The 24,541-nt window shown below is 36.5% G+C and overlaps 1 protein-coding gene across 3 annotated transcripts in view; it reads right to left on the reverse strand.

Annotated features, from left to right (window-relative positions):
• LOC122799168 (platelet endothelial cell adhesion molecule-like) overlaps window positions 1-24,541 on the reverse strand; it is an 879,258-nt gene that overhangs the window by 337,176 nt on the left and 517,541 nt on the right. For all 3 annotated transcript variants that reach the window (XM_044068057.1, XM_044068059.1, XM_044068058.1), the window contains one exon: window positions 15,547-15,831. In XM_044068057.1, coding sequence (XP_043923992.1) covers window positions 15,547-15,831 — 285 coding nt within the window. The remainder of the gene's footprint in view (window positions 1-15,546; window positions 15,832-24,541) is intronic.

Genomic DNA, 24,541 nt, shown 5'->3' on the forward strand with positions numbered 1-24,541 from the left:
AAAGTAGGTTACTGAATAGCAGTGTCCCAAAAAAAGTAGCATGAGATGATTATATGTTTGAAAGCATTTATCTTCAGTTGGCGACTAACATGAATGACAGTAAAACAAATTATGTCGAAAATGGAAATATTGACTTCCCAGTGTGCATGTGCCCAGGAAGAATCTCAGCACATGCAACTTTAAAACATCAGTTTTTGCAGGGGGTAAGTCCCCCTGCACCCTACCCTGCTAATTATATAGTTTAACTTTGAGATCGCACAATCCCAGGGAAAGGGAATATTCCTCTACCCAGGAATTCATGATCTCGCACACCTGTCAGCTATCTGTGTAGTCAACCAAATGCAGTCAATTAAACAGATGACCAAACTCCCTGTTAACTAAACCAAAGGAACTCATCAAAAAGTCATATACTAGCATAAGATCATTAACATACAATGACTTGAAGAGCTTATAGGAGCAAGGCTTTGGCTAGAGTTTGTAAATTGAAAGATGCTATCATTGAGTCAGCCATCAGGATTATGTAATGGTCTTACCCTGCAATCTCAATGGCAATCATGTGTTAGAAATACCCTATTATGCTATTCAGAAGATACACACATATACCCTTGCTTGCATTGATTGCAGCTACTGTGGATACACACAGTTCAGTGTTGCACACATCTCTGTTCTTTCTGCTCCAAGCTGTATACCTGCCTCTTCTATGTCTCAGTCATGTAGCTGGTCATACGGCCTCTCATTCCCAGAATGGGTGATGTAGCATCGCCAGCTCACTCCCACCCTCCACCAGCACCTGTGAAGGGAATCTTGTTTAATGATACAGATGACTGCCACAAAACTCTGATGTTCTTGAGCAATACTTAAAACTCTTGCTAGGGAATGTTTCCAGACATGTCCAAGAAACACTAAACAAAACTTGAATATAATACCAGATTCACTGGTATAGAGGGATAAAGCCCAGACTACAGTTAAGGTGACCTGAGCTTGATAAGGTTGATCAGTGGTTCTAGTGTCTGCTAGAGACTGCATTTTGAGGATCAACATGTACATCCTCAGGGGGACTGCATGTGGAGGATCAACATGTACATCCTCAAGGAGACTGCATATGGAGGATCAACATGCACATCCTCAGGAGGACTGCATGTGGAAGATCAACATGCACATACTCAGGGGGACTGCATCTGGAGGATCAACATGCACATCCTCAAGGGGACTGCATGTGGAGGATCAACATGCACATCCTCAAGGGGACTGCATATGGAGGATCAACATGCACATCCTCAAGGAGACTGCATATGGAGGATCAACATGCACATCCTCAGGGGGACTGCATGTGGAAGACAAACATGCACATCCTCAGGGGGACTGCATGTGGAGGATCAACATGCACATCCTCAGAGGGAAGGAGACAGACTGGTGCAGCCAATGCTACAGTCCCTTCATATTCATTATCAGCTGCTGCATACTTACTGTATACTAGACCATGATGTAGCATATCCTTCTGGCGAACATTTCATTGAAGTCTGCTAGGCTGAGGCTAACAAAGAAAAAGGGATTCCGACAAAAATAAAAAAGTATGGGGGAGCAAAGCCCTTAACAGCTACTCCCCATGTAGGCTGCTCCACCACCCCCATTGAGTAGAAGTACTGCCAAGGTCACTGGAATTCAGCAGTAGGTAATAAATACGTTTGCAGGACTGCTGTTTGGTCTCTCAGTTTTGAGTGAGTGGGCTTTGATGAGATGGTTGTCAGAGACAAGAAATAAAGCCCCAGGTGACTTTGTTTTGCTATTTGTATGCATTTAAACCTGATAAATATTATTTCAATTTTAAGCTAGGACCACTTTTAAATATAACTTGGATTTTTTCAGCACAAAAAGCTTGTCCTTACAGAATAGACAACATTTTTGAGTGTCATGAAACACTAGGTTTCTACTTCGCTATTTTTTTCAGTTTAATGTATTCTTCAACTTATGCCCTCAAGACATTGTTGCAAGGTAGATTATTTTTATTTGTGTCTTTTAGAGAAAGTAGCTGCTTATTTGTTTTATTTGAAAATACCTTCCCTCCTGCTATTTGTATATTGAGGTATGTTCTTGGCATGCTTCCGATGCGAAAAGAAATGCTATGTTTAACATCTTTGCCCTAGATTCAAAACAAAGAAGTTGATGTTACAATCTAAATTTCTTTTTTGTCTCTATGTTAGATTCATTTATCTGAAACTGGTATAATAGTACAAATATTTAATTATATTAAGGTTGTGAGAATACTTGCTATTTAATATATTGGATATTAAGCACTTTTATGCAGATTTGGTGGCTCCATTAAATGAAATTATCTTACTTAGATAATGATTAAAGATAACAAATCTAACTTAACTAGATTTGGCATAGTGGTATGTTGCTCTGACTGTAGTGCACAGGGTCCTGGGTTCAATATTTGACAGTGAAACACATGATGCTAACACATTTTAAAACAGCTGATTTGGCATAGATGACAGCTTTGTCAAGCACACACCCTGCCACAGACACACATACACATATACACCCCCCCCCCTCACACATGCTGCTGTTAGTAAAAAGATAGACGTTATATATGTACTTATTCCATTTACTAATATTCTAAATTCTCCATGAACCTGACCAGTTTGTGCTGACTGCTCTGTATTCTTTAGTTTATATGACACATTTGGAAATATCCTGTTGTAGGATGTGCACTGTCAAAGAGCAAACACTTCTGAAGGAAGTAGTTGAAAATTTCAGTTTTGTGATTCAGTGTTCAGGTGTTTAGGCAAACTGGCTGTGATGGAGCATTGCCACTCTCAAACTAGTGTCATAAAGATGCTTTCTAATCCACTTGTCTAACTGATTTTTATATTGAGTTATGTTTCTAGATGTATTTATAGGATAAGGAAGCTTGTGCCAGACACATGGAATAACTTGCAAACAGACATAATGTGTATGTGTATGTGTCATACTCAAGCAAATTATGAAGGTCATGCTCCTATACTCACGTGTCTTATAATTAGTATATAGTAAATAGTTAGTATATATTTACTCCAACTCTTAGACTGTTCAGCAATTTTCCAAAATTTTAAGTTACAGCTGAAATTATACCTCTCTATCTCACATCATAAGAAATCTAGACAAAGCCATACAAAATGGGGGGACAAATGCCCAAAAATAGGGACCAATTTGAAATATTTATCATGTAAACTTAGAAAGTCGATAGGATGACAGATTTGGCATTATATATTTTCTGAAGGATATGAAGTCTGAAACTCAAACTGTCTGTCATTATTTAGTATTATTTAGGGACTTCAACCCTCAATGATTTGCCAGAAAACCACAAATTTTATGTGGAACCAAAAATGAGAGGAAAAATCTGGACATTCTGTGAAAATCTGGACAGTTGAGAGGTATGCTACCCACCTTATTTCCTGTTCTGTCACTCACTTGTGCTTGTATGCCACACAGGCGAAGCATCTTGATCATTATACTGTCATGACCATCCGACCTATCTTACCAACTTTATTGTCCATCTGCTATCTAAAAGTGGGATTCCCCCTCCTTTTTCTTCCTCCTCCAAGTCTATGCCACTCACAGACCAACCATATATCTGTTGTAACCTCTGTCTTTGCTTTTCTCAACTACTCCACATATCTATATACCTTCTGTGCTGAATTTCCATATCGACAAATCCATTTATAACAATAGCATGTATATTCCATTTGATTCCTGTCCTGACTCTTTCTACTTTCCAAACTGCATATTCGAAGATTTGTTCATAAAACCAGTTTATTCAGCAGCAAAACTATGATATATTCTTTATGTGTCTCATTACTCACATCTTCAGATTATACTACTATTACACTTTTGACTTGATTACGGCAATGTAAATGTATTTATTACATTGTATGATATTGTTGAAACTGGTTTGAAATTTATTTTCTTTGTTGAACTGTTGTTGCATGATTGTTTGTTAGGGTGATTTTGTGGAGCTTTTCTCTCCAGGCCACCAGTGTAAAGCCCAGTCAGACTTTCTTGGTAAAGAAATGCAACTAACTAAAAATAAAGTAGTTATTCAAAGTGCTGATATTTGCATCTGAGATTATAACAATGCTTATTTTATAGGTCTCTGTATACCTACTAGTCCAGCATGTACCGTGCTGTGGAAATGGTACAAAAGCTTCATCCCCTCCCACCACCTTACTAATGTATGCTAACCATAATCCTGCCCCTAACCCAAACCTATTCTTACCTTAGAAGAACCCTTGCCATATCACTACCAATACTAAAGACACTCAGACATATACCACATACAAAAATAAGCATGCAAATCACTAAACCTATCCCCTTCCTTAGGCATAACTTTAATCCTCACTTGCAAATGCTCACAGATAAACTCTTACTCCCAAATGCCAACATTTCTGGTATAGCCAAAACATTTGGCATTAGTACCCTAAACACACATTTTTTTCACTCAGACATATACCACACATAACAGCACACATAAACAACAATAAACCTATCATTTTCCCTAGGTGTAACTCTAATTCTAACCCACAAACACTGACAGACAAACTCCCGCTCCCTAATTCCAATACTTGTGGTATATCCAAAACTTTTGGCATTAATATCTGAAATACACATCTTCTACTCATACACACACCACAAACAATAGCACACATACAATACTAAATCTATCCTCTTTTTTAGTCCTTACTTTAACCCTAACCTGCAAACACAGTCACACAGACACACACACACACACACACACACACACACACACACACACACACACACACACACACACACACACTCACCTACACACCAACACACGCACACACATGCACGCAGTGTGCACACACACACACACACACACACACACACACACACACACACACACACACACACACACACACACACACACACACACACACACACTCACACACTTCCTCACCCTAATGCTGAAATGTTTGGTGCTTCCAAAACTTTTTGAATTAGAGATCAAGAAAATGTTTATTTTCTATAATCCAACTTCCTCCTTCCAACACCAACAATACTCAAACAAAGCTCCACTCAATTAAAAGTACATTCAACTAAATTTCCACACGTCACTTAAACATATGCCTGCTCCAGCCTCACTCATGTTTACAGCTGTGGTACAGACTCCTGGAGGTGTGACTGAGGCTGTTTTATTGAGCTAACCTCTGTTATACTTGGCTTTGAACAGTACTACCAGTAGAAAGAGGGCTTGAGTATGCTTTGGTAAGAAGTGCATCTCCCATAAGTGGTTATTCCTACATTGTTAACAAGTTAGCATTTATATTCACAGTGCACTTTATTCATTTTACTCACCTTGAACAGCATTGTTGTATTAAGAAGATATCATTTTAAATCGCAAAAGGTTTTGGCGCCAAAATTGTGTATAAAACAGATATTGAAGTAAAGATGGCAGTTCTGAAGAAGTCTGCATTAGACAGATGAAAGCGCTTAACTCCTATTCATATACAGAGTTCGTTCTCAAATATTCTTGTTTTTATTGTTTTTATTGAATAAATTGTGACCTGTTCAAGGTGAGGAGTCATTTGTGCCGACCTGTACCTTATGTTGGATTTATGTTGTTGCTACTGCTGAGATTTTTTAATTTCTAGAGCTGTATTAGCATTCAAAAACTAAGATGCTATTACAGTTCTGTGGGGCTAAAGTTGTGTATGCCATTTAGTCAAACATAATAACCCTTATTTTTACTTTAAGTGAAGCTGAAGGTTCACAGGTTCATAGGTTATTATCCAGTGAAATATTTCAAAGGCCATTAAAACACTATGTTAAACATTTCATCCCTGAGTCAATTATATAGACTTTCTTGAAGTTACTCATATTGGTTGAGAGTCTAATAGGGATAGTACTCTATTAGAAAATTTTGGGAAAGCAGTAGTGTAGTGCAGTGAGTGAGATGATTACTCACTGATATTCAGAAAAAGACAAATCAGTTAAGCACAGATTTAATGGAAATTAATGTTTGCTATGCTCTGTTGATGTACTTTCTTTGTACACGTGTGTTCCACACAACACAGGAATTGAATTTGTGAGGAAATACTTAATTAGATTCAGCACCCTTGAAAACACCTTTATCAATACCATTGGCGTGCTTTTAGAATTAGTAATAGATAACATATATTTTTTTCAATTTGGCAATGAATTTTACAAATAAAATACTGGAGTACCAGTGCGTGCCAGAATGGCTCCCGTTTATGCCAATTTACTAATGGTTGCATTTAAATAGAATTACACTAAAAGCCACTATCCAAAAATGCTTTTTTATAAGCTGTTTATTGATGATTTGTTTTTTATCTGGAGAGGAACTAAGGAAAAGTTTACAACATTCTTTGACTACCTAAATTAAATTATTTCATTTCTCAAATTTACCTTAAATGGTTTGGGGAAGGAGATTCATTTTCTTGACATTAAATTGGAAATAGGAATAAACAACAGCAAATTATTTAGCAAGATACAGAGAAAGGAAACCTTTGTCAATTATTTGCACAAACAAAATCAACACCCATTCCATATGAAAAGGAGGGTGATAAAGGATAGTTTATCAGACTAGTGAAGATGCTCCTTTTTTTGAAGAAATAATATACCTTAAGTAGATTATTTTCTGAAAGGGGTTACAAAGAAAGTTTACTATCAGAAATTGCACATGAAGTAAAAAATTAAGATCAAATAAAGCTAAACCAATTTTAAAGATGAGCCCTGCAAACACTACCACTGATATTATTAAACACCATATCAATAATATACAAAATAATACACATGGCATACATTATAGAGGAGAGTTCCCATTGCCCATTATTATAGATGCCAGTACACTTAGGAAGATTCTGAACAATAATTGGAAATCATATTGGTGAATAAAGAAATGACAGAAATGTTAGGTCAGAAGCCATTATTTGCTTATAAAAAAATCAGTGAACATCAACAATATGTTAGAAGGGTCCAGGAGCACATATTCGGCTAACAACAAAATAGCAGGTACCATTAAGTGTGGGCATTGTTAGTACTGCCATTTTAGTAGTAACAGCTCTAGTGTTTTTGTTGAAGCAACAAATAAAAGTATTATTGCAAGAGATGGATTTAATTGTAAATCTTGTGGAGTAGTTAACCTATCCCTTTTTCCCACATGAGTAGAATTAGCTAACTTCAGTGGAAATATAACATATTGTTAGAATGCTGAGAAGCCAAATGGCAGATACGGCTTGCTGCAGGTAAAAGACTGGGGCTTAATGAATATATCAATTTGAAATGTTTTTTACTAGCACAGAGATTGTAGTGCAACATTTTTACAAACATTTGTTTTAACTCTATTATTGTGATATTTTACAAAGATGTGTTGTATTTATTTGATTTCATGTTTTATTATTGCACTTACAATTTTAACTGGCACCTTAGAAAGTTATTTCATTAACAAAAGTTTGTTGGAAATCTATTGGTTAAGAGAATCATGTGGTTATGAAGTCCTTCATTCACAAACAAAATATATGATACCTGGGGTGGCTTGTGCTATTGGACTACAGGACTGCAGCCCCTCAGCTGTAAAAAGAAAAGAAAAACAAAATAAAAAACAAATTAGCAAGTCCAGGAACTCAGCGTATGAGTTCTCGGCATTCACGAACACCACAAGTCTATGCAGTTACAACTGCATAGACTGGAAGGGGATCGGACTGCAACGTCTGCAGACTGGATGATAGCTGCCCTTGCGGTAAGGACTTTTGTATTTCAATGGAGCTGGGACTTTGAAGTTGCAGCAGGAAGAGGGATTTCAGACAAAGCTGGGATGGATGGACCCCAAACTCAGGTAGTGTGCGCGTGTGTTTGTGTGTGTGTGTGTGTGTGTGTGTGTGTGTGTGTGTGTGTGTGTGTGTGTGTGTGTGTGTGTGTGTGTGTGTGTGTGTGTGTGTGTGTGTGTGTGTGTGTGTGTGTGTGTGTGTGTGTGTGTGTAGACTCAATTTAATATACCTGGTGGCTAGAGAGAATAACTCAGGCTCAAACCCTGTACCTTGGGTGCAGGTAGCAAGAGCCTAAATTCCCTACTCACCATCACTTGTGAAAGCTATTCAGATTTTTGCATCATATTTTTGTTCTGTTCCTCATAAAATCTGTGGTTTTCTGGATTATGAATTCATTAAATGACAGACATTTGAATTTCAGACTTCATATTCTTCAGAAAGTACATGGTAACACAAAACCTTTTATTCTAGCAATTTTCTAAGTTTATAAGATCAATATTTGAAATTTGTTCCTACTTTTGGGGCTATATTCCCCCATTATTGGCTTTGTCCAGATTTTTTGTGCTAAGAGGTTGAGTGCTATGGTGAGTACTGAATTAACTGAATATGTTTGGGGGCTGTATTCCCCCATCATTGACTTTGTCCAAGTGTTTTATGCTAAGAGGTTGAGAGCTGTGGTGAGAACTGAATTCACTAAATTATAGCCATTTAAGTTTCAGTCTTCATGTCTTTCAAGAAACAGCTGATTTGGCATAGTGGTATGTAGTGCACAGATTCTTGGGTTCAAGACTTGGCAGTGAAATGCATGGTGGTAATACAGCATTTTATTCTAGCAACTTTCCAAGATTATACAAGCAATGTTTAAAACATGTCCCTGGTTTTTGGGCTTTTGTCACCCCCCTAATAAATTTTGGCTTTTTCCAGATTTCTTGCACTGCATAGTTGAGAGATACAGTTGAGTGTCGAGTGGATTTTACAAGGAGCTGAGAGCTTTAGGGGAAGAGAAGTTTAGTGTTGCTTATACTGAGTTTGCTTGTATTGTTAATAGCACAACAGGTAGTATACTTGTTTTTGATACAGAAGGCTGTGGGTTCTACTCCCACAGTATGTAGATATATTGCTGATACTGTACTATGTTATACTTTTAAAGGGGGTGGATGCTGCAGTCCTGAGAATGTCCTCTTTGGCAGAGATACCTAGTAACTATGAACCTGTTATCAGTTTGCCATCAATTCCCTATTGCAATATTACTAGCTTATCTTTTTTTAATGTAACGTAGGCAATTTATTCCTCAAGGCCAACAGACACTTTATTTGTAGATGAAACATTGAAATATCAAGCTGTTTGCAAGCAGCAACCTCTTCATTAGTTACAGATCTCTTTAATGTGGGATTATTTAGACGACTTTTACTTCTGCAGAGATTGTGCATATTTACTGATACTGGTGGACTTTAGAAGTTTGAGTAGACTTTTATGATGGAAATGTTCTGAATTGGGCAGTTTTGTTATTATTGTTGCATGCATTTTGTTTCATTGTTTACTGGAGAAATGTTCAAAACAATACATTTAAAACGCTGTCTAACAACTGTACAGTATTATACAAGGAATATTATTTAATACAATCAGGAAGGTGTATCAAAGAACACATGTATGTTTCATGTGCAAGGGGCCTATGATTTGAAAGCAGACCAAAGTTAATCTTTATCTGCCACTGGCCAGATGTATTTTTCTTTGAATGTCAGTTTTAATACTGTTTCAATGAATATGAATTTCAAGGGCAGATAAGTTTTAATGCTAAGTCTGTTTTCATTGTGAGACTGCATTGCTTTGTTTAGCAGATGTCTATTAGTGCTTGTGCTGTAAAATGTAAAATAAAACTTTTAAATGAAATCCAAATCTTTGTCGAAGTATAGCAGTATGCACATTGCAGTGTGTATGGTAAATGGGGTAAAATAGCCAAGTAATGGGACATCGGAATGGCTGCAGGGGAGAGGCCCCATTCAACCATAATTTTGTGAGGGGGAAGGGTGGCAAACTCAAAGACAGCCCTGGCTGAACTATACCTCTCAACTGTCCAGATTTTCACAGAATGAATAGATTTTTGCTTCTTATTTTTGGTTTATCCCTCATAAAATGTGTAGTTTTCTGGCAAATCATTTAGGAATGATGTCACTAAATAATGACAGACATTGAGTTTCAGACTTCATTCCCTTCAGAAAAATTCATGCTAAAGCAAGACCTGTTAGTCTATCAACTGTCTAAGTTTATACAAGAGCAATTTTTAGTACTGCTTGTATATTCCCCCAATATATTAGGCCTTTTCCAGATTTCTTGCATTAAGAAGTTGAGAGGTATGTACAAATAAATTGCTTTAAAGAATTAGGTATATCTAAACCTCTCAACTGTCCCCGATATTGGCTCAAAATATTGCTCTCCCCCTAATAATCCCTCCGCAAAATGGCAATTTTGGAAGAAAATGTAGACGGTTTACAATTAATAAATAGTTATAATGATCAGAGTTATAGATTACTTTTATTTCAGAAATGCATGTAGATTTTCTTATTTTGTCGGCTGCTCAACTTAACAATACTAATATTAAAAAAAGTGTCTATTCTTTGCTACGTTCCCAGCTGTATTGTGTGGCTATTTTATATGTTTACATCACATTTTTGGTCTGTTTTTCATAAAATTGTGTTTTTTTCTGGTAAATTAGTAGCAGATCATTAAAGATTGAAGTTAGAAAATAATGACAGACATTTGAGTTTCAGATTTCATACCCTTTGGAATATTCATACTAATGCAAGACCTACTATTCTATTATTTTTCTAAGTTTATAAGAGCAATATTTAAAAATTGCCCTTATTTTTGGACCTTTGTCCCACTTCTATTTATGGCTTTGTCCAGATTACTTGCTCTGAGCTTTAGAGGTATGACAAATATGTCAGGGCCATCACTGTTAGCAAGAGACATTTCAAATTCTGACATACTTGTTGCACCCCACTCTCCCATGTAGTGACTCTGGGTGTGTCCAAACAAGGCAAGGAGCAGTTATGCAGTGTAGGTGTGCAGAGTATCCCCCCCCCCATCCAAGGTAGACACAAGTACTACATTGGCTTTTCATCTGTCCTTGATTTTGCAGAATGCTTTAGTTTTCTGTCATATTTTTATACTGTTGATTTATGCTTCTTACTATGTTGATGCCATGCCTGTTGCTCTATGTTTAACTAGCAATGCTTTAATGACCATCAGGTAAGCTTGTCTGAGATTGTAAGATGCAAGTAAGCTTTAATAAGCATACTGTTAAAGAATTACCAACATTGAAAGCCTTTTTGTTGTTGCCATGCAGAAAATATTTACATAAGTAGATAACATATAAGCCTTAGGTATTGAAATGCATATGACAGTATTTATAATAAAGGGCAGGATTATAATATTTTCAGGAGCTCATTACATTTGTTGGAAACTTGCAGTCATCTTTGCCGGCTTTACCTGTAAACTAAACAGACTGCCAATCTATCATGCATTGTCCATAACCTGTGCATTATCCTTTGAGCAATTTATCTTGAGCTTGTTTCTTGTTTGCTGCTCATTCTTTACTTTGATCATGTTTTCCCCATGAAACAAGGAAACAAGTAGATAGCTGTTGTCAGGCAGCAGGTCTTTTTTGGATAAGAAACATTTTTACAAATAGGGGTATCACAGAGATTGCTACTTTCAGCATGTTACTTGGTACTTTTATCAAGCTAAATATAAATTATAATTAGAACTGCAGTGCAAAGAGAAGTGGTTTGAGTTGAGTGCTGTTTGTTTTTTTTATACTTGATTTGGACTGGCATTCCAGTAATGTATTTAAAAAGTAATTTATTTTTTCATGCCTTACAACCTTTTTGTTTCCATCTAGATATTAATTAAGCTGTCATGTAGCCAATGCATTGAAATTTTTTTTCTTCTACACTTCATTTTGTCTTGATTAGACTCTCATAATGATGGTTTGGCACCCAGGGCAGCATATTTAATTAAAGTCCCAGTTTTTGTAGTATTGAGCATAGCTCCACCCCATTCTAGTTTGACACACCCCTTCCCATTGGCCCTACCCACTCAGCTGTTTCCTGCGGCCCCCCTTTGATTTGAATTCATCAGCCGCCACTGTATGATACGATTTGTAGACATGGTCACATGACATTTAGAATTGTGGTTTAAATTTATTGTATGCATTTTAAATGTATTGCATGCATTTTATGGATTGTTTCTGAAGAAGCTCAAGGAAGAAGCACTAAAACTTACAGTTTGGTCTCCAGCCAGCTGTCATTCTAGTAGAACAGTGGTTTGTGATTTATCATTAGAGTTTCTATGTTTCTTTTTGAAATTATCCAGTGTAATAGGCCAAAGGCCATTCAAAAAACACTGTGTTAAAAGTTTCATTTCTGAGTCAGTTATATAGACTTTCTTGAAGTTACTCATATTTGTTGAGAGTCTAATAGTGGATAGTAATCTACTAGAAACTTTTGGGATAACAGCAGTGTAGAGCAACAAGTGCATTGTTTACTCTCTGATATTCAGAAAAAAGACAAATGAGTTAAGTACTACTATAGCATGAGACCCAGTCTTTACAAATGTTAAGCACCTCTTGTTTAGCTTTTTAAGGTCAGGTCTCACCCTGGCTGTCAAATATGCCAGTAATTACCAACAAACAGCAGTGATGATTTGTTTTTCCCTGCTGTCTGTCCCAGTAATGGGTCCCTGGCTGTCTCATAAACTTACAAAGCTGCTAGAATAACAGGATTTGTGTTCATCTGTATTTTCTGAAAGATATGAAGTCTGAAACACAAATGTATGTCTTTCTTTAGTGACTTCAAGCCTCAGTGATTTTTCAGAAAACTACATATTTTATGAGGAACAAGCATATGAGGCAAAAATATCGACATTCTGCAAAAATCTGGACAGTTGAAGGGAATGAAAGGTGAGTATGATCATAAAAGACTAACTTTCTCTCAGTACTTGCTAAGTGCTTTAAAGCTTTGAAAGCTGGCAAATCACTTAGTGCTTCTTTTTCCTGTAACCAGTAGTACATGGAGAAGATAAAGCTCCATACACTACAAATAATTATGATCAGGTCTCTGATTACAACATTTAATTATGTGTAACATGGATGTCAGGATTCACCTCTAGAGCTTCACTCTTAAGGTAAATTTCTTGGCAACCATGTCTTGAACACAATATAAGCAGGTTATGATCGACGACGGATCATAATCCTCTATAATATAGTTACCCCTCCTAGAAGAATGATGCTTGGGAATAACAAAACTGAGGTTTCTATGTTTAAATGCAAAAATATTATTGTGAATGGTTACGTTAACTATTGACTGTAAAAGACCATCATTAAATGCTTTGAATGCTAATATTGCTTTGCCTCTAAAATATCAGTAATGAAGTGAATAAAATTAAATTTCTTACATCTCTTAGAGCAATGTAAGGCTAAGAGATGGAATACACTTGGTGAACTGGCATTGTATAAATGCAAACTGTATTGTTTTACTCAATCAGAGAGGTTTCAGTCATGTTACTTTTAATTAAACTAGCATGCAGTCACCTAAAAAATACAGGAGACAAAACTACATTTTTGTTTTGGTTTGATGCCAAAGGTGATAACTTCACTGCTATAACATTTGGTCTAACTTGCCTAACATTCATTAAGGGATGTAAAATATGATCTCAGACAATGATTGAGTAAATCAAGTTTAGCAATTAATTTGAAATTGTCAGGCTTATTGTTCTATTAGCTGGTACTTACCTTCACTGAATATTTTTTGGAATAACTTGTGTCAGAGTCATGGACTAGTACTAACTGTGTAATAGTATTCTTCAGAAAGTAATCTACCTCTGGTAACTATCATATTGACAACACATCCCTAAAAGTTTACCTAGTAGTCAGGGAGTTGGGGACACATGTAGACAGTAATCTAGCCTCTGACCATCATGTGTCTACTTTAGTGAAGAAATCAGTCTATGTTATGCAACTTTTAAACAAAGGTATGGCATTTATGTGCAAGGAGGTAATTGTTGCTCTATATTCAGAATTCCTCAGACCTATAATTGAGTACAATGCCCCCTTTAGTATGAACTTAATCAGGCACATCCAACAACTGGAATGTCCACAGAGGTGCCTCACGAAAAGAATACAGAGTGTAAGTAACATGTCCAAAGCAGACCACCTCAAAGCATTATCATTGTATTATGTCTCCTAAAGGCTGTTGAGGGGAGTTCTATGTTTGGTATACAACGCATGGTTGGACCCTGCCCTGATGGACCTCCTGCATATCTGAAGAACAAACAGTATTGGAATTACCTGTTCCAAAGACTTAAATGTTGCCTGTGATATAAATAGGACCAGCTGGACAGACAGGGATGTATCCTGGAGATGACTCCTTCTATGGAACAGTCACCACATCCATGTGAAGATGAATTCCTCCCGAACACAATTCAAGTATAACTTGGACAGTTGGAAGGGGAGCAGGAAATTCATCCCTGATTTGGCACCCGTGTGTTTAATGGACAGAGGTGGCCTGTAAATGGTTCATCCTATAGGCCCCTACTTGCAAATGGTCCATCTCTCAAGCCCCTGCTTACACTTATCAAGGGTACCAGAACTTGCCAGAGATTTGGGATGCATGGCTCGGCTTAAAAAGGCCCTAATGGTTGTTAGCCTAGTACACACAGATGAACCTATGAACTCATCTAAGTGCAAGCACAAAGGAAACCTTTCAGCCCTTCTGCAGCAGTACCGCAGTGTAGTCATATCAAATTTAAGTCTCCTTCCTACTATGTCATACTTCATAAATTATGTGATCCTACCCTGTTGTGGCTAGGCTACTAATAGTCCTCTTAATCAACAGCCTGCAATTGACCTATGAACCTATGAAACATTTGCCTATCCACTGTATTTATGCATCCATCCCTTGTTAACCCAAGATCTTGTATGCACAACCATCGACTTTTCTAGTACTAATGTTTGTATTCCTCCCTACACTCTCAGCCCCCATCTTCATACCCCTATATACCTCATCCCTTTTCTAACTGTATGAAAAGTGAGGTCTAGCCCCAGAAAAAGATTTTCAGCCTGCCACTACTATGCAATCTGCCCTATGTGCTATGTCTTTCCTTAGTGTCCTATACCTCACTTTTCCATCTCACATTTTTGCTGTTCATGGTGGCTCTCCAACACTTCCACTGTCATGGAAAATACTTTTGGGGGGATTTTTCAGCACCTCCTTGCATCACTATGGACCAGAATGCACACATATGGCTGCTAGTTACCAGCAGTACACTTATCTCAGCTCTACTGGGTAATGCAAAACCTTTGCAGCTTAGTGAGTAACATAGTAGCATTACTACAGGTGAGCAGAAAAAAATTACTTAGCGGTGCACTGCACTTCACCATTACATCCTTGAGTAATCCCTCCATGCTGGGCTTTGATAATAGTCTGTGCAGGGAATCAGGGGATCTTTATGTGTGTCATGCTTAGTATGACACAAACACACACACACACACACACACACACACACACACACACACACACACACACACACACACACACGTGTGTAAGTGTATATATGTGGGTTTGTGTATCCATTTATTTAAGTAACTATGTTTATGTGTGTGACATTGTATTTTTTAAACTGCAAATTCAACTTGGTCAACATCCTAAATTATATAAGATAATTATTTTTCATGATAGGAATTTAATCACATTTCACTTACCTATTACTCTGATTTGCATTTGTTTACTATGCTGTGCTATAGTAATGCTGTTTTCAGCAGTGCATCTATATTCTCCAGTGTGTTGAACACTGTCCACAGTCACTGTGAGTGTTGCAGGCTGTGGTTTGTTCATAGTAACAATGCCAAGTAGTTTAACTCCTCTGTAGAACTTGTACTGTACTGGGGGAGTCCCTTGTTTTGAGTAGCATGACATAGTCACATTTTCCCCCAGGAGTACCTTGGTGGATTTGGTGTTATATGAAAATTCTGGAATAGAAGCTGGAACTGAAAGAGAAATAAGTAAATACATTTAATACTTATACCACAGTGGGATAATGTCTTGCTACAGGACAAAACAATAGTGGACATTACTTTGCAGTGAAATGTTAATGAAAATAAGGGAACATACATCATTTTGAAGAATGTCCTAAACAACAAAACATTTTCAGGTAAAACATTATTACAACAATAAAGCACTGCCTTTATTAAATGCATATAACATTTAAGTTTCTTTGTTTATATATTTCCATTTGGAGACAGCATATTGCAATGCAACTGAACAAGCAGTCTACAGGTGAATGTGGTAAACAAAAAGCACTAGCCAAGGTTCAGGTATGAATCATCGCTAAGTATTTTCACTTTTTTAACTTCACCCACTCCTGCAGTTATTGCAGTACTGTTAGTGACTGACAGGGGGGTTCAAATAACTGATCTTGCACCCTAACTGACTTGTTATGTTTGTTGATTCCCGCCTGATGTCAGTGCCAGATTGGAATATCCAAGCTCTTTCCCATATGGTATCTGGTAAAGGTAGAATTACTATGGTATCCATAAGTCATACCTAAATTACTGTATTGACAGATGTAATATGACTGACATGACTGCACTCAAAGAGAGCATATGACTTATCAGACCCTGTGCATCACTTTAGATTCCTCTACATAAGCATTAAGGTGTATACTCCTGAAGAGGGAAATATTTCTGTAGCAAACTGTAGCTCAATTACTTTTCAAAAATTAATGAAGCATAAAAGCAATGTTTCTGCATGATTTAACAAGAACCACTCACATAGACACACAGACACACACACACACACACACACACACACACACACACACACACACACACACACACACACACACACACACACACAGACTGATTATATAAATATATAAGATGCTAAAGCCTAGTACTGTGACACAGTGATGCAAGGTCTTCAAACATTGGTAATGGCATAGTTCAGACTTTAGGATAATAATCTTAAAAATAAGACTCATAGTCTTTTTATGCATATTATGTGACTCTAAACAGAGATAGTTAATCTGTACACTAATTACTCCCATATAGTCCCCAAAATGAGATTAACCTGTTATAAAAAAACATTACAACTAATAAAATTACAGACTTTCAGTAAGTTCAGATAAAACTACCAACCTCTGCTGTTTTAAGCAACAAAATCTAACTGTGTCTTTTCAAATAGATGTGGGATATTATATCTTTTGATGTTCGGTATTTGGGAACATATGTTGACAGTGACCTAACGTTTGACTAATGTGTCTATTATTGTAAGAATGTCCTGATTTGCAGAGCTTACAAACAAAGTGATTGTGTGCAGATCTAGGGATGTCATTTCCCCCTTTTGCTAAGCCCACATTAGGCCAATCATTGAATATAATGACCTTTTGAGATGTGTGTGTCCTGACACATGTAACAAGTGGAACACTCACAGAGGTACCTTACAAAAAGGCTACAAGGACAACATGTCCTACATATGCCAACTCTAAGCCCTGTCAGTATACTTCATATCCTACAGAATGCTAAGAGGTTTACCTGTGTCTAGCAAACAAGGTATCGTCTGACCCATTACTGATGGATTTGCTGCACATTAGCAAGTTAAATGACATCAGAAATATTTGGTCTATAGATATAAACCTCTTCTGCAACATCAACAAAACCGTTTGGAGGATAACATTGCTGTGGAACAGATTCCCCATCCACATAAAACAAAATTAATCCCCGTCCATTTTCAAGTACAATTTAAATCTATGGGTGGGAAGCATACAATTTACCTGAGGACTCCCCCCTGCACTACTCATGGACAGAGGCAGCTCCTAAATGCTTTATCCTATGCATGTGTCACTTCAGATTATTAATGGCATGATCCCAGTTATTCCCATTAGAAGTAATATATAATTATCAACCATGAGATGTGTAAGGACAGTCTATAACCAAATGGGATAGTTTATTTTGAGCACAAAAAGGGAAAATGGCTAGGCTTAAAATGGCTCACAAGGGTACCTAGCCTAGTACTTACCTATGACAGATTTATCACACTTACAAAATTAATACATTTTTAGATAAGATTTTGCAGCAGATACAAGTGGAGACAATAACAGACAAAATAGTTATAATCTGTGGCCTTAGTGGGTGCTGAAACATGCTGTGAGGAATCAGCCACAGAGATGTGTTTTATTGCACTCCATGTACGTGTTGGAAATATATGCAACATGACATAATAAGTGGTCAGTTATTCAGTCAATTGATGTGACTGAAAAGCTTAACAGTGTCTAAGACATGGCTTTGTTAAAATATGAGATTGTCTTATGCTTAGAGTTTGGTAATCATAATGAGAACAAGTCACTGTTGTACTACACATTTCACAATAAACCATCAATGACAATTGTATTACAGGTTTTTGGAACATAAAAAAAAAATTTGCTTAAGAGTCCATTAACTAAACAATTTCATTATCATTATCATCATCATCATCATCGTCATCACCATCATCATCATCAGGAAAAGGAAAAACTTGACATGGATTGAGAGGTAATGTCACTTCTCTGTGCAAAGTATTTGAACGTTTTGTTATTCTATATTAGTTTGTGTTGACAGTAACATATCCTGATTTTCTATTACCATTGTTACTTATTTAGTTATTTGTGCATAAAAGTGAAAAATATTTGTTTATTTTGTATTTATTTAATGTGATCATTTAATTATTGAAGTACCTTTTGTTAAGAGTTTATTAAAGAATCCCAGGATAAATTGCCTGTATAAAAAGCAGCTAAATGAAATAGTAATGCATTAATTGGTTTAATTAATTAATTAATTAATTAATTAATTAATTAATCATAGAAAACAAAAGCTTTTTTTGGACTTATGTATGGTCTAAGAGAATTTGTTTTTGTTTGGTGCCAAAGTGGCATTAAATATTTATGTATTTGTCTCCTTATTGGGTTTGAGTATAAATGCAGTAAAAGTGTATACATTGGGCAACAAGCATAGTAGTCTACCGAAGGTTTATGAACATTACCCACTTAGGTTTCAGCAAGGTATCTGACTCTGTCCCACACTGCATTGCTGGTTGCATATTGATAGACTGGGTAAAATATTTTTCCAAACAGAATATTTATAATAGTAAATCTTTTTACAGAAAGATGTTTTTACTGTGATTGAATTGTGTCGTTAAACACACAAGCATCATAACTACAGGAACAGTCTATCAGAGTTAGACAAAAAATATTTATTGGTAACATTATTTGTAAAAGGGAGTCAGTGATTTCATAAACTTTTTGTGACTGATAGTAGTTAATATTCTACATGAATCAACAAATTAATTTGTACTATAATTCAAACTCAGACTTTTCCATATTTTTGTTTTTTGTATCTCACCTATAATTCCTTTTCTTTTCTGCCACAGGGAAAAAAACATTGAAAACCTGTCAGTCACTGTTGCAATAGACATCAGCTTTAAACATTTAAACCATTTCCTGTCACCTATTACCTGAGTTCTTGCATCCTAAAGAATAAATCATTGCCACCTTCATCATTTTGGATTACAGCCACCATGTATGGTAATTTGTGTGAGAACCGAAATCATGGATTCAGAATTTTGAACTGCATGCCACTTGTACATGTAATTGCAGTTTCCGTTATGAGTGGCAAAAGCAAATGCACTGAAGATTAGAATTGCCATACTGCATCTGCTGAACACATCTCGCCAACCCCCCCCCCGCACCACCCAATATGGGAGACAAGCCCTTTCACACTCCCTGAATATATACATAACAACATCAAAGTCATACTTACTTGAAAAAAGGGGGAAATTACCCCCAAAGGAAATCACTTCCAGCACAACTCGCTGACAGTGATTTCCTATTGAGGAACTTTGATTGTTGGAGAGTGAAAGCATTGTCCAGCACTAAAATAACCAGAATTGCAGGCATGCTACAAAAATTCCTATAGGTCATGGGGAAGATGCTATAAAAGTTTTTAATGCTTTTAGAGATGAGAAATAGGACAAGTTAAGGAAGCGTAAATTTAAAGACTGTGAGAATGACGATTTATATGGCTCACTGATGACAGATAAGATAGCCTGTAGCATTTAAATGACCAAGTCAGAGACCTGCTGCTGAGGAAGATTGACTTAACACTAGAAAATCACTGGATGGGTAAATAGTGAGCAAACTAACACATTTACAAATAAGTAATGTTTAATTAATGAATACATACAATAGCTGCACAAAGAATCTAAAGAGTGTAAAATAAATGCATAAACTTCTAATCCATTAAGGATACAGTGGAGTACTGCAAAAGAACAAATTGTGTGTTTTAGATGTTATTTCTACAAAAAAGCAGTACAAATCTAGTTGTAAATATAAAAATAAAATAAAAATCTTCATGCTATTGCGGCAGATGAAAAATTAAAAGATGAAACATTCATGGTGTAGTTGACATGCTTAAATACTGCAGTGTGAATGCTTTTAATAGCAGGGACAAAGCATGCTGCAAATAAATGTCAGACTCAAGGCAGACATATTATTTTTAAGCTGGGTACAGGATTCAAGTACAACACTGTATGTGACTATCTTTAAAACGTTAAATTTGTTTCTCTCTGTGATGCTACATACATTGTGCTCGCATATTCAGATTATATACTGAAACCTTTAGAGGAGGTTATGCTGTTATATAGGTAAACACATAATATGTAGACTTTTGTTTCAGGTTGTCCAGTTAAAAGTGTTGTTATGCACCCCAACATATCTGATTGTACTGCCTGTTTCAAACTAGCATTAGTTAAATGATACGCAGAGCTCAGACACAGAATAGCTCTCCAAATGGAGAGATAAAAAGTCAGCAAGCAAAGGAGAGTAGTAGTGTTAAAACTGAATTCATCCTCAAGTCTTGGTGAGTACCTTCACAAGGTGGACCCTGTTTTTCACAAAATCTCGCCAAGGCAACACTGATATATAGATTGTATTTATATAGAATATATCATGGACAGAAGTAGGTCAAAAATTAAAAAAAGATAGCTGGGTGCACAAGACCCAGGATAAAAAAGTGCCCAGTCCTTGTAGGCCCACTGGTGCCAGGACTAGAAAAAATGACAGCATAGAATCCTCAAACTACAGAAACATTCCTATAATGGGGCCAGACCAGGCCCAGGGGGTGGATGGCCCACCGTTGCAGAAGGAAGTAGCAGTCCACAAAAATCACAAAAACTGATAGGCCAAAGAAGAGCCATAAAGACAATAGAGTGGACTATTGAGGATAAAAAAGAAATTATGTATTGTTACTATTATGCAAAAAGCCCAGAATTTTCTGATACAAGATATACAAAAAAAATTAAGAGAGAAATTAGAGGAAAGAAAAATGCTTCCACAAGAAAAACTATAAGTAATTTCAAATAAAAAATTGATGTCATTAATACAACAGATTTGTGAAAAATAGTATATAGACCAAGAAACTTTGATCTGTTTAGGAAAAGGAGCATCTGAGGAAGTGTGAAAATATAAACAACAAAACCTAGATATTTTTGAAAAATACAAAAAAGAAATATGGACTTGGGAAAGAAAGAGAGATGTGATATGGTGCAATAGTTATGCAAAGGTGAAAGCCAAATTAATCAACATAAAGAAGGCAGCCCCATAGATATTGAAAGAGAAATACAGGCAAAGGCATCCAGACATGGACAATTTCACAATAAAAAAAATATCACAAACAGAGAATGTAGAAAAGAAGATTAATAAAATAAAAGTTAAAAAAGTAGAAGTTGAAGATATGGCGTGCCTGCAAAGTGAAGGATTTGATGTAGAAGGTCTAACACAGGTTACATCTCAGCATGATGGAATGAGTCCCCAGAGTAAGGAGAAACAGGAAATTCAGGTGACATCTGAACAAGAAATATGGGCATGGGAATGAAAACGAGGTTCGACATGCTGTAATTTCTATGCAAAAGAGAAAGCAAAACTAACTAATACAACAAGAGCAGCACCAAAGATATTTGAAGAGAAATGCAGGCAAAGGAATCTGGATATGGATAACTTTATAATACAAAAAATAAGACAGATAGGAAAAGTAGAAAAAGAGATTAGTAATGGAGAAGTTAAAGAAATAGAAACTGAGGATGTGGAGTACCTCTGAAGTGAAGGATATAGTGTAGAAAACCTAATTCAGAAACCACCACAACAGGATAGAGCAATGGACCTCCAAATTAAGGGGAAACTGGTGAAATGGGAAGCAATTGGCCAGGAGCCATATGAAGATATTTTGGAGCCTTCCACAGGAGACCAGTATAAACATTCACTTGAAACTGGACAGGAAGGGAAGGAAAAAGAAACCATGGAATCTCTGACGCAGTTAATGCTGAGGAGTGATAGACCAGTGAGTTCCCATATGACAGAGCAACGGATGGCACAGGATGAAATCAGGGAGAATGTGCCACAGGAATATACAAGAAAACTTTCTATAGAATGCCCGCAGGAAATGGAGAACAAAAACTGTGCCCTCAGTTTAGAAGAAAATGAGCTAAGAGAAGAGTTACTTGACTTAATAGAGATTGATAGACATATTAAGGTCAATGAAAGAAATAGATTGCAGAAGGTCATAAAACTCAAAAAGTCAGAAGTTTGATAAAACAAATGAACACCGTAATTACAAATGCCTACAGATATCCATGCAATAGAACAGAAGTAAACAGGATATATTACTGTGCAGTTAAATTAATAACTGATGATGTTCTACCACAAGAACACAGGGTAGTGAGGGAGAGAAAGGGGAGAAAGCGAGTACCATCATGGAAGTATCAAATAGGGAAAACTATAAAGCAACTAAGACAAGAAGTGTCACTGTTAAAAGAGTATAGAAGAGGAAATAGATCAACTAAAATACTTAGAAAGATAGACATGATAAAAGCAATGTGTAGTATTAAAACAGTTCAGGATCTATCATGCACGATCACAAACTAAAAATCTCAGCACAGGAGGAAAAACATAGAAGATATACAGACAAATATAAAGCAAAAGTACAAAATAAGCAATTTATTGATGACCCAAAAAAGTTTTATAGAGAATTGGGAAACAAGGTAAAAGGAATTGAAAGATCACCAAAACAAGAAGAACTAGATATATTTTGAAGAAGTATCTATGAATATCCTATGGAATATAAGATAGATGCTAAATGGATAGAAGAAGTAAAAGAAAGAAAGAATAAGAAGTTTACAGGTACAGGACATGAGATGGGATGAAGAAAAGGTCAGAGAGATTGAAACAAAGTTAAGAAAAGCCTCTAATTGGAAGACCCCCAGGCCCAGGTGCAGTACTTAACTTCTGGTTAAAAGTATTAACATCTTTGTATGAAGATTTAGCCGTGAGTAAGAAGTATTTATATGCACACCCTGAACAGACACCAACCTGGCTAACAGGAAAAAACAATGCTCCTACTTAAGAGTGCACCTGCAAGCCACCCTAAAAATTATAGACCAATAACTTGCCTTTCGATGATATATAAACTATACACTGGAATTGATGCTGATATAGTTTATAGTCAATTAGAAGAAAACTCAATTATGGCAATAGAACAAAAGGGCAATAAAAGAAAGTCATTGGGAACAAAGGATCATTTGTTGTTAAATAAAGTCATAGTGCAGAATTGTAAAAAGGGGAAGAATCTAAGTATGGCATGGATTGACTACAAAAAAGCATTTGATATTATACCATGACTGCCGAAAAATGTGCACGCTGATTGGCCAGCGTGCCCGTTGTAAATCGAGTTATACTAATGGAAAAAGGTCCGGTCGCCTGGACTTTTTTCCATTAGTATAACACGGTTTTTTAAAACACTGTCTCGCTATGTTAAATGGGTTTAACATAGCGAGACAGCTTTAAAATAAGCAACGGAGATCTCTGTTGCTTATTTTAAAGCTGTCTCGCTATGTTAAACCCATTTAACATAGCGAGACAGTGTTTTAAAAACGGAGAAAGCAAGATCTCCGTTGCTTTTTGAGTGTTTTGCTATGTTAAATGAGTTTAACATAGCGAGACAGTTTAAAATAAGCAACGGACATCTCCGTTGCTTATTTTAAAACTGTCTCGCTATGTTAAACTCATTTAACATAGCAAAACACTAAAAGCAACGGAGACCTTGCTTTCTCCGTTGCTTTCCACAGCTCTGATGTACTGCACAGGCTCGCAGTACATCAGAACTGCCGCGATGCCAGACATCTGCGGAAGGGCAGTAAACAGGCATTATACTATGCCATTATTTAAGAAAAGTAATAGTTTCTTTTCTTAAATAATGTCATGGTATAATAGCAATAACCCACGCCTGGGTGTGGGTAATGCTAAATTTACCCATGGTTGGCTTTGTTTGGTCCCGAGGGCGAAGCCCGAGGGACCAAACCACGCCAACCGTGGGTAAATTTAGCATTACCCACACCCAGGCATGGGTTATTGCTATAGTATCTCACATTCATGGATAAAAGATTGTTTATAAATGTAAAAGATACACCCTACACTGACTGACTACATTTCAGTGACCATGAAACAGTGGCAGACCACTTTGCAATTAAGCCATGGTAAAGGACAAATTATTATTGCAGGGATAGAAATTCAAAGGGAGATATTCCAGGGTGACTCTCTGTCACTGCTACTATTTTGTCTTGCCCTTAACCCATTAAGCTATGTAAGAGCTTAGACCATGCTTATAATCTGGCTCC

The sequence above is a fragment of the Protopterus annectens genome, chromosome 4.part0 (assembly GCF_019279795.1).
Source record: "Protopterus annectens isolate FY-2018-M chromosome 4.part0, PAN1.0, whole genome shotgun sequence".
In the NCBI taxonomy this organism is placed as follows: domain Eukaryota; kingdom Metazoa; phylum Chordata; order Ceratodontiformes; family Protopteridae; genus Protopterus; species Protopterus annectens.